General features: G+C 44.2%; 1 protein-coding gene across 1 annotated transcript in view; it reads right to left on the reverse strand.

The window, feature by feature from the left end:
* LOC128694554 (nephrin-like) overlaps window positions 1-12,456 on the reverse strand; it is a 147,881-nt gene that overhangs the window by 26,776 nt on the left and 108,649 nt on the right. Inside the window, exon 4 of the mRNA XM_070079515.1 lies at window positions 4,050-4,180. Coding sequence (XP_069935616.1) covers window positions 4,050-4,180 — 131 coding nt within the window. The remainder of the gene's footprint in view (window positions 1-4,049; window positions 4,181-12,456) is intronic.

Raw genomic sequence — 12,456 nt, forward strand, 5'->3', positions numbered from 1 at the left:
CTTGCAACAAAATTATCTGCAACATAACCTTCACCTGCAACATAACCTTCACCTGCAACATAACCTTCACATGCAACATAACCTTCACTTGCAACAAAATCATCACCTGCAACATAACCTTCACCTGCAACATAACAGTCACTTGCAACAAAATCATCATCTGCAACATAACCTTCATCTCTAGCATAACCTTCACCTGCAACATAACCTTCACCTGCAACATAACCCTCACTTGCAACAAAATCATCATCTGCAACATAACCTTCACCTGCCACATAACCTTCACCTGCAAAATAACCTTCACCTGCAGCCTAACCTTCACCTACAACATAACCTTCACCTGCAGCCTAACCTTCACCTGCAACATAACCTTCACCTACAAAATAACCTTCACTTACAACAAAATTATCACCTGCAACATAACCTTCACCTACAACATAACCTTCACCTGCAGCCTAACCTTCACCTACAACATAACCTTAACCTGCAGCCTAACCTTCACCTGCAACATAACCTTCACCTACAAAATAACCTTCACTTACAACAAAATTATCACCTGCAACATAACCTTCACCTACAACATAACCTTCACCTGCAGCTTAACCTTCACCTATAACATAACCTTCACCTGCAGCCTAACCTTCACCTGCAACTTAACCTTCACTTGCAACAAAATCATCGCCTGCAACATAACCTTCACCTGCAACATAACGTTCACTTCCAACAAAATTATCACCTGCAACATAACCTTCACCTACAACATAACCTTCACCTGCAGCCTAACCTTCACCTACAACATAACCTTCACCTGCAGCCTAACCTTCACCTGCAACATAACCTTCACCTACAAAATAACCTTCACTTACAACAAAATTATCACCTGGAACATAACCTTCACCTACAACATAACCTTCACCTGCAGCCTAACCTTCGCCTACAACATAACCTTCACTTGCTGCATAACCTTCATCTGCAGCTTAACCTTCACCTGCAACATACCCTTCACCTGAAGGTATCCTTCACTTGCAACAAAATTATTACCTGCAACCTAACCTTCACATGCAACATAACCTTCACCTGCAACATAACCTTCATTTGCAACAAAATCATCACCTACAATATAACCTTCACCTGCTACATAACCTTCACCTGCAACATCACATTTACTTGCAACAAAATCATTACCTGCAACATAACCTTCACATGAATTATAGCCTTTACATGCAACATAACCTTCACCTGCAACATAACCTTCTTTTGCAACAAAATCATCACCTGTAATATAACGTTCACCTGCTACATAACCTTTACCTGCAGCATAACCCTCACCTGCAGCATAACCTTCATCTGCAGAATAACCTTTACCTGCAACATAACCTTCACCTGCAGCATAACCTTCACTTGCACCATAACTTTAACCTCCAACATAACCTTCACCTGCACCATAACCTTCATTTGCAACAAATTCATGACATGCAACATAAAATTCACCAGTAACATAACCTTCACCTACAAAATAACCTTCACTTGCAACAAAATCATCACCTACAACATAACCTTTAACTACAGCATAACCTTCACCTGTAACATAACCTTCACCTCGAACGTAACCTTCAACTCCAATATAACCTTCACACAACAAAATTATCACCCGAAACATTACCTTCACTTCAAACATAACTTTCACCTGTAGCATAACATTTACCTGCAACATAGCATTCATCTGTAGCATAACCTTCACCTGCAACATAATCTTCACCTGCAACACAACCTTCACCTGCAACATAACCTTCACCTGCAACATAATCTTCACCTGCAACATAACCTTCACCTGCAGCATAACCTTCACATACAACATGACATTCACTTGTAACATAACCTTCACCTGCAACATAACCTTCACCTGCATCATAACCTTCACTTGCAACAAAATCATCACCTGCAACATAACATTCACCTGCAGCATAACCGTCACCTGCAACATAACCTTCATCTGCAACGTAATCTTCACCTACAGCATAACCTTCACCTGCAGCATAACCTTCACTTGCAACATAACCTTCACCTGCAACTTAACCTTCACTTGCAACAAAATCATCACCTGCAACATAACCTTCACTTGCAACATAACCTTCACCTGCAACTTAACCTTCACTTCCAACAAAATCATCACCTGCAATATAAGCTTTACCTCCAACATAACCTTCACCTGCAACATAACCTTCACCTGCAACATAACCTACACTTGCAACAGAATCATCATCTGCAACATAACCTTCACCTGCAACATAACCTTCACTTCCAACATATCCTTTGCCTGCAGCATAAACTTCACCTGTAACGTAACCTTCATCTGCAGCATAACCTTCACTTGCAACAAAATCGTCACGTGCAACATAACCTTGACCTGCAACATAACAGTCACCTGCAATATAACCTTCACTTGCAGCATAACATTCACCGGCAACATTACCTTCATCTTCAACATAATCTTCACTTGTAAGAAAATAATCACCTACAAATTAACCTTCACCTATAACATAACCTTCACTTGTGATGAATGGTTTGAAAAACCGACAAGTTGAAGATTGAGACACTTATGCAGCATATGGGAATCTTTAGTCAGGAAACGTTTCGCCACACAGTGGCTTCATCAGTCCAATATAAAGAGGAAGGCGTAAGGAGAGGAGGAGTATGAGGTAATCAGTCCCTCAGCCTGGAGTCGATGTGTTCAGTCCATCAATCTTGTAGAATCTTGTACGCCTTCCTCTTTGTATTGGACTGATGAAGCCACTGTGTGGCGAAACGTTTCCTGAATAAAGATTCCCATATGCTGCATAAGTGTCTCAATCTATAACCTTCACTTGCAGCATAAGCTTCACTTGCAACATAACCTTCATAATCCCCATAACCTTCACCTGCAACATAACCTTCACCTGCAACTTAATTTTTACCTGCACCATAACCTTTACCTGCAACATAACCTTCACCTGCAACATAACCTTCACGTGCATCGTAACTTTCGCCTGCAGCATAAGCTTCACCTGCAGCATAACCTTCACCTGCAACATAACCTTCATTTGTGCTCCCCTACACTTGTATCTGTACCATACCGCCCACCTGTTACAGTTGCAGCAACAACGCCGCTGTATTCTAAGTTCGTCACAGCTGTCTTGCAGACTTTTCTCCTTCACCAATGTTTCCTAACGCGCGAAATTTTCTGTATAACTTTACCAATTCATTCTTAACAGTCTAAACTCCGATGCCTTTTTTTTTTATTCCGGAAACGAATCACAACATACAACAGCTCCATGTCTGCGATAAAGAATGTATAACTTCATGAAAAATACGACTCTGTAAGGACGGTACCACGATGCTGGTGAAAGGCACTTTATCCAAATGCTTAAAATTACCCAATTCTTTGGTAATTCCTAATTATCTCCTATATCCCAGGCACTGTATGACCCGTGCATTTTAAGCGCATAACCATCAATTTAATAATATCTATAAACTTACAACGAACAGCGACTAAAAGAAACGCGTTTCAGAATAAATTTTCACTTGGACTACGTTTCTGTAAAGCTTTACCAAGCTGTTGTCCCCCAAAAATGAAAGCTTGCCCTACAAAAGTGTTTGCAGTACGCCATTTGAATCCAACTTGTTAAAAAAAACATTTAAAACATCAGTGTTATCTGAATCTTCATGTCTGCGAACTACTCGTTTCGAATTCTGGGAATACAGAAAGAGCCAGACACACTGAGCTGGACAGACCGAGTCAGAGTGACTCGGTCAAATTAACTCGGACGCACTAACATACTTGACCGAGAGATCTGACTACTTATTTCCTTAGTGTGTACTTACATTATGGAACCACTGAACCTTGTAGACTCTGGGGCTGATGTACTCACATTATGGAACCACTGAACCTTGTAGACTCTGCTGCAGGTGTACTCACATTATGGAACCACTGAACATTGTAGACTCTTGGGCTGATGTACTCACATTATGGAACCATTGAACCTTGTAGACTCTGGGACTGATGTACTTACATTATGGAACCACTGAACCTTGTAGACTCTGGGGTTAGCCTTGATGCCACACTCGAAGTACACGTCGACTCCCTCTTTGATGTCCTCCATGTCCAGGTTGAGTCCGGCAGCTAGCGAGAGTCTTGGAGTGTCTGTGGACATAAGAGAGTGGAGTTGACCTTAGTGTACCTTGTTTCCGGAAGTTCATCATTATTCTGTTGAGCGCTAAGCCCTGTGTGACTCACTGAGCGCAGGGCATTGTGAAGGCTCGATCTTCTGTCCTCTTATCACGAACTAAAACAGAATAATCAAAATAAAATTGGACAAAACGTTCAGTCATTAAAAAAGCTCTAATGAAATTGGAGGATTCTACATGGCCCTTCAAGATGGGCGTTTTGATGCTGATGAAGGACTTTTGAGCCAAGAAATTGGAGCCACCATTCCCTAGAGTGAAGCCTAGTTACATATCGTTCCTCATGATTTCCTGCAGTTTAGCTTTTCTCTAGGCTCATAATAAAAATTTTAATGATGAACACAGCAGTAGACCTACTGCCCATGCCTTGCATGGGCGGTAGGTCTACTGGCCCATGCTAGGCAGCTCAAACTCACACTCACCCACACCCGCTCAAGTACCAGTCCTTGCCCATCATGTACCTGTTCTTACCTCAGTGACGCTACTTGGGAGTTTGTTCTACTCATCCACAACTTTATTGCCAAACCAACATTTCCTAATATCTCCTTTAAATCATAATTTCTCCATCTTGAATCAGTATCAGTGAGTTCTGTCTGGATTAGATTTTTTAACACTATATCCCCCCATTATTTATTCCTGATTTTAATTTGTACACTCTGTTACATCTTCCCTACTTCTACACCTCTCTAAAGAGTGCAAGGTCAGCGCTAACCTGCAGGGTGTTCCAGGGGTCAATGCCCCCCATGACCAACTCCATGACTAGTATTTCAAACTGTTTTCGTAGGAAAGATTTCTAATGCGTATATGGCCCAAAGTATATTTAAGACTTATTTTTTCAATATTTTGATATAAAGTTAAAAAAAATATTAGCTTTATAGCGAACACTTATACACTGTTAGGAAGTATTTCTTCAGCCACAGAGTAGTCAGTAAGTGGAATAGTTTGGGAAGCGATGTAGTGGAGGCAGGATCCATACATAGCTTTAAGCAGAGGTATGATAAAGCTCACGGCTCAGGGAGAGTGACCTAGTAGCGATCAGTGAAGAGGCGGGGCCAGGAGCTCGGACTCGACCCCCGCAACCTCAACTAGGTGAGTACAACTAGGTGAGTACTGTTGCCTTGTCTTTAAATTTCTGCTATCCAGAGCCTCTACATCCTTTTAGCACTCACTTTGATTAAGAGCTACATTATTGAACTTTTAAGTACCAAATCTATTTTCTTTTCCTAGGATAAAACACTAAACTAGTCTCCAGTGATCATTATCTACCACTTCTCTGACCACAACAATCTATCCAGGTTATCCTGTAGCTTTATAATGTCCAAATCAAAAATTATTTGACTGACTATTTTAGTGTCATCGGCAAACTTGCTAATGTTGCTATTTATTCCCTCATCAATGTCATTTAAGTGGATCATGAACAACAAGTTGACAACAATGATCCCTGAGGTACACCACTTGTAACGGGTCTTCATTCTGATTTCTCCCCCACTTGTGAGACAGCTCATTCGACCTACTTCTTAAAGTAGGTCGAATGAGACCCAGGGTCTTCTTTTTGTCTTCTTTTCTGTCGGTCGTTGATCTGGGACGACTATAGGAGTTACATACAGTTCACATTTCAGTTTAGACACGAAATACTAACTAAGGGAATCATCATTATTATTCTTTCTCTCTCACAGACGCAAAGAAACACACACACATACACACACACACACACACACACACACACACACACACACACACACACACACACACACACCTGCATCACCTCGAGCGACACAAATCGCTGATTTAACAGAGGAAAATTTAGTAATGTTTTTAACCTCTCTCTCAGCCGGAAATATACTTAGAGTGGAGGTAAATAATTGAGAGGACGTCCTCGCTCCCGTGGCCTTACTTCTAGGATAAAACAAAGTCTTTGTCTCTTAGGACAACCAGCTTAGTGGCAAAGAATGATTTTTTCCTTAACCGCTTTAGAATATTTCTAAGTTTTCACTTATGAAGGTCAAAGAGCGAAAGGAGTAGTAGAGGCTCCGTCCTCCGTCCTCTTATGGCAGTGATTACAACCTGACTGGCTAGAAACTAATCGGATGAATGGTAAATCGGTCTCTGGGGAACCAGGACCACCAGACGGGTAGAAAACTGAGAGAGGAGAGAGAGACAGTCATCTTCACAGGTTAAGAGAAGATTAACGCTAAATATTTCTTGTTGTTGCCACCATTAATTTCCTCCTGGTAGAAGAACAAAAACGCACAATACCGTGACTGGAACAATACACAAATAACTCGCACATAGGAGAGAGAAGCTTACCACGACTTTTCGGTTCGACTTTGACCATTTACAGGCAAGTTCGCTTATATATACCGGCTTCATCTCTCTTTTATCTTAGTGTAATTTTGAAAATGGCCCAAGTCGGACCGAAACGTCGTTGGAAGCTCCTCTCTCCTTTAGGCGGGTTATGTTTATTTCTCCTGGTAACTACACAAGCAAGGATGTGTACGACGTGTAGTCACGTCAGGTGTGTCTTAGGTAGTTACCATTTCGTCATAGGCACTTGTCAACATGTGTGTGTACTCACAATTTTGTAGTTGCAGGGATCGAGTCATAGCTCCTGGCCCCGCCTCAACTTCCAATTGTGACCCCTTATTTCTGTTTCCCATCCCTGTAACATCCTGTCTTTCTCCACCTTGTCAATTCCTCGCAGTATTTCATATGTCGTTGTCATGTCTCCCTTAATCCTCCTGCCTTCCAGTGTCATCAGGCCGATTTCCCTTAGCCTATCATCGTAGGTCATTCCCCTAAGCTCTGGGACTAGTCTTCTTGCAAACTTTTGATCTTTCTCTAATTTCTTGATGTGCTTGACCATGTGTGGGTTCCAAACTGGTGCTGCATTCTACACCATGGGCCTGACGTAAATGGTGTACACAGTCTTGAAAGATTCCTTACTGAGGCATGTGAGTTTATGTGTGTGTGTGTACTCACCTAGTTGTACTTACCTAGTTGAGGTTGTAGGGGTCGAGTCCAAGCTCCTGGCCCCGCCTCTTCACTGGTCGCTACTAAGTCACTCTCGCTGAACCGTGAACTTTATCATACCTCTACTTAAAGCTATGTATGGATCCTGCCTCCACTACATCGCTTCCCAAACTATTCCACTTCCTGACTACTCTGTGGCTGAAGAAATACTTCCTAACATCCCTGTGTTTCATCTGTGTCTTCAACTTCCAACTGTGTCCCCTTGTTGTTGTGTCCAATCTCTGGAACATCCTGTCTTTGTTCACCTTGTCAATTCCTCTCAGTATTTTGTATGTCGTTATCATGTCCCACCTATCTCTCCGGTCCTCAAGTGTCGTCAGGTTGATTTCCCTTAACCTCTCCTCGTAGGACATATCTCTTAGCTCTGGAACTAGTCTTGTTGCAAACCTTTACACTTTCTCTCGTTTCTTTACGTGCTTGGCTAGGTGTGGGTTCCAAAATGGTGCGGCACATTCCCTGTACACGGTGTACAGGGTCCTGTACGATTCCTTATTAAGATGTAGGAATGCTGTTCTGAGGTTTGCTAGGCGCCCATATACTGCAGACAGTTATTTGGTTGATGTGCGCTTAAGGAGATGTGCCTGGTGTTATACTCACCCAAAGATCTTTTTCCTTGAGTGAGGTTTGTAGTCTCTAGCCCCTTAGACTGTACTCCGTCTGCGGTCTTCTTTGCCCTTCCCCAATCTTCATGACTTTGCACTTGGTGGGGTTGGAATCCAGGAGCCAATTGCTGGACCAGGTCTGCAGCCTGTCCAGATCCCTTTGTAGTTCTGCCTGGTCTTCGATCGAATGAATTCTACTCATCAACTTCATGTCATCTGCAAACAGGGACACTTCGGAGTCTATTCATTCCGTCATGTCGTTCACAAATACCAGAAACAGCACTGGCCCTAGGACTGACCCCTGTGGGACCCCGCTGGTCACAGGTGCCCACTCTGACACCTCGCCACGTACCATGACTCGCTGCTGTCTTCCTGACAAGTATTCCCTGATCCATTGTAGTGCCTTCCCTGTTATCTCTGCTTGGTCCTCCAGTTTTTGCACTAATCTCTTGTGTGGAACTGTGTCAAACGCCTTCTTGCATTCCAAGAAAATGCAATCCACCCACACCTCTCTCTCTTGTCTTACTGCTGTCACCATGTCATAGAACTTCAGTAGGTTTGTGACACAGGATTTCCCGTCCCTGAAACCATGTTGGCTGCTGTTGATGAGATCATTCCTTTCTAGGTGTTCCACCACTCTTCTCCTGATAATCTTCTCCATGACTTTGCATACTAGACATGTCAGTGACACTGGTCTGTAGTTTAGTGCTTCATGTCTGTCTCCTTTTTAAAAGATTGGGACTACATTTGCTGTCTTCCATGCCTCAGGCAATCTCCCTGTTTCGATAGATGTATTGAATATTGTTGTTAGGGGTACACATAGCGCCTCTGCTCCCTCACTCAGGACCCATGGAGAGATGTTATCTGGCCCCATTGCCTTTTAGGTATCTAGCTCACTCAGAAGCCTCTTCACATTTTCCTCGGTTGTGTGTACTGTGTCCAGCACTTGGTGGTGTGCCGCACCTCTCCGTCTCTCTGGAGCCCCTTCTGTCTCCTCTGTGAACACTTCCTTGAATCCATTGTTGAGTTCCTCACATACTTCAAGGTCATTTCTTGTTGTCTCTCCTCCTTCCTTCCTTAGCCTGATTACCTGGTCCTTGACTGTTGTTTCCCTCCTCATGTGGCTGTATAACAGTTTCGGGTCAGATTTGACTTTCGCTGCTATGTCGTTGTCATATTATCGTTGGGCCTCCCTTCTTATCTGTGCATATTCATTTCTGGCTCGACGACTGCTCTCCTTATTCTCCTGGGTCCTTTGCCTTCTATATTTCTTCCATTCCCTGCACCTTTGGCTGAATCATGGGCTCATCCTGGCTTTTTAATTATTCCTGTTACCCTTGGGTACAAACCTCTCCTCAGCCTCCTTGCACATTGTTGCTACATATTCCATCATCTCATTAACTGGCTTCCCTGCCAGTTCTCTGTCCCACTGAACCCCGTGCAGGAAGTTCCTCATTCCCATGTAGTCCCCTTTCTAGTAGTTTGGCTTCATTCGTCCTGCCATTCCTGCTTCCCCCTCCACTTGTAGCTCTACTGTGTATTCGAAGCTCAAAACCACATGATCGCTGGCCCCATGGGGTCTTTCATATGTGATGTCCTCAATATCTGTACTACTCAAGGTGAATACTAAGTCCAGTCTTGCTGTTTCATTCTCTCCTCTCTCTCTTGTAGTGTCCCTTACGTGTTCGTACATGAGGTTTTCCAGTACCACCTCCATCGTCTTAGCCCTCCATGTATCTTGGCCCCCATGTGGCTCCAAGTTCTCCCACTCGATCTCCTTGTGGTTAAAGTCACACATGATCAGGAGCTTTGCCCTGCATGCATGAGCTCTTCTGGCTACTGCAGCCAGTGTGTCGACCATCGCTCTATTGCTCTCGTCATGCTCTTGCCTTGGCCTCCTGCTGTTCTGTGGTGGGTTATACATCACTATGTGTGTGTGTGTCTGTGTGAGTGAGTGTGTGTGTGTACTCACCTAATTGTACTCACCTAATTGTGGTTGCAGGGGTCGAGACTCAGCTCCTGGCCCCGCCTCTTCACTGATCGCTATTGGGTCCTCTCTCTCTCTGCTTCCTGAGCTTTGTCATACCTCTTCTTAAAACTATGTATGGTTCCTGCCTCCACTACTTCACTTGCTAGGCTATTCCACTTGCTGACAACTCAATGACTGAAGAAATACTTCCTAACGTCCCTGTGACTCGTCTGAGTCTTCAGCTTCCAGTTGTGACCCCTTGTTCCTGAGTCCCCTCTCTGGAACATCCTATCTCTGTCCACCTTGTCTATTCCCCGCAGTATCTTGTATGTCGTTATCATGTCTCCCCTGACCCTTCTGTCCTCCAGTGTCGTCAGTCCGATTTCCCTTAACCTTTCCTTGTACGACATTCCCTTGAGCTCTGGGACTAGCCTTGTTGCAAACCTTTGTACTTTCTCTAACTTCCTGACGTGCTTGACCAGGTGTGGGTTCCAGACTGGTGCTGCATACTCCAGTATGGGCCTAACATACACAGTGTACAGTGTCTTGAACGATTCCTTATTAAGGTATCGGAACGCTATTATCAGGTTTGCCAGGCGCCCGTATGCTGCAGCGGTTATTTGGTTGATGTGTGCCTCCGGTGATGTGCTCGGTGTTATGGTCACCCCAAGGTCTTTCTCCCTGAGTGAGGTCTGTAGTTTTTGTCCACCTAGCCTATACTCTGTCTGCGGTCTTCTTTGCCCCTCCCCAATTTTCATGACTTTGCATTTGGCTGGATTGAATTCGAGAAGACAGTTACTGGACCACATGTCCAGCCTGTCCAGGTCTCTTTGTAGTCCTGCCTCATCCTCGTCCGATTTAATTCTTCTCATCAACTTCACGTCATCTGCAAACAGGGACACTTCAGAGTCTATTCCTTCCATCATGTCGTTCACATATATCAAAAATAGCACTGGTCCTAGAACTGACCCCTGTGGGACCCCGCTCGTAACAGGCGCCCACTGTGATACCTCTTCACGTACCATGACTCGTTGCTGCCTTCCTGTCAGGTATTCCCTTTTCCATTGCAGTGCCCTCCCTTTTACATGCGCCTGATCCTCCAACTTCTGCACTAATGTCTTGTGGGGAACTGTGTCAAAGGCCTTCCTGCAGTCTAGGAAAACGCAATCTACCCACCTCTCTCTCTCGTGTCTTACTTCTGTTACCTTGTCATAAAACTCCAGGAGGTTTGTGATACAAGATTTGCCTTCCATGAACCCATGCTGGTTTTCATTTATAATCTTGTTCCTTTCCAGGTATTCGACCACTCTCGTCCTGATAATCTTCTCCATGACTTTGCACACAATACATGTCAGAGACACAGGTCTGTAGTTTAGTGCCTCGTTTCTGTTTCCTTTCTTAAATATGGGGACTACATTAGCTGTCTTCCATTTCTCAGGTAGTTGCCCAGTTTCAAGGGATGTGTTGAAGATTGTGGTTAGAGGCACGCACAGCATCTCTGCTCCTTCTCTAAGGACCCATGGGGAAATGTTGTCCAGTCCCATCGCCTTTGAGGTGTCAAGGTCACTTAGGAGCTTCTTCACCTCCTCCTCAGTTGTTCGTATGTCATCCAACACTTGTTGGTATATTCCCTCTTGATGTTCCCTTCTGTGCTGTCTTCCCACAGCCCTTCCTGTCTCTACTGTAAAAACTTCCTTAAATCTCCTGTTCAGCTCCTCACATACCTCCTGATCATTTCTTGTGAGTTCTCCACCTTCTGTCCTTAATCTGATCACCTGGTCTTTGACTGTTGTCTTCCTCCTGACGTGGCTATACAACAGTTTCGGGTCAGTCTTGATTCTCGATGCTATGTCATTTTCATACTGTCGCTGGGCCTCCCTCCTTACCTGTGCGTACTCATTCCTGGCTCTGCGACTGATCTCCCTATTTTCGTGTGTTCTCTGCCTTCTGTACTTTTTCCATTCTCTATTGCACTTTGTTTTTGCCTCCTTACACCGCTGTTACTGTTGCCCTTGGGAATAAACCTTTCCACTGCCTCCTTGCATTTTGTTGTTACATATTCCATCATTTCATTTACTGGCTTTCCTGCCAGTTCTCTGTCCCACTGGACCTCCCGCAGGAAGTTCTTCAACCCTATGTAGTCCCCTCTTTTATAGTCAGGCTTTTCCCATTCAACTCCTGTTATTCTCTCCACTTGCAGCTCTACTATGTATTCAAAGCACAGAACCACGTGGTCGCTAGCTCCTAGGGGACTCTCATACTTGATGTCCTCAATGTCTGAGCTGCCCAGGGTGAACACAAGGTCCAATCTTGCTGGTTCATCCTCCCCTCTCACTCTGGTAGTGTCCTTAACATGTTGGTGCATGAGGTTTTCCAACACCACGTCCAACATTCTGGCTCTCCATGTTTCGGGACCCCCATGTGGCTCCAGGTTTTCCCAGTCAATCTCCCTGTCGTTGAAATCCCCCATAACCAGCAACTTTGCTCTGCTGGAGTGAGCTCTTCTTGCCACCTCAGCAAGTGTGTCCACCACTGCTCTGTTGCTCTCTTCATATTCCTGTCTTGGCCTCCTGCAGTTCTGTGGTGGATTATACATCACTGCAATGACCACTTTGTGTTCCCCAGACTGAAGTG

Source organism: Cherax quadricarinatus, chromosome 6, assembly GCF_038502225.1.
Source record: "Cherax quadricarinatus isolate ZL_2023a chromosome 6, ASM3850222v1, whole genome shotgun sequence".
NCBI classification, from domain to species: domain Eukaryota; kingdom Metazoa; phylum Arthropoda; class Malacostraca; order Decapoda; family Parastacidae; genus Cherax; species Cherax quadricarinatus.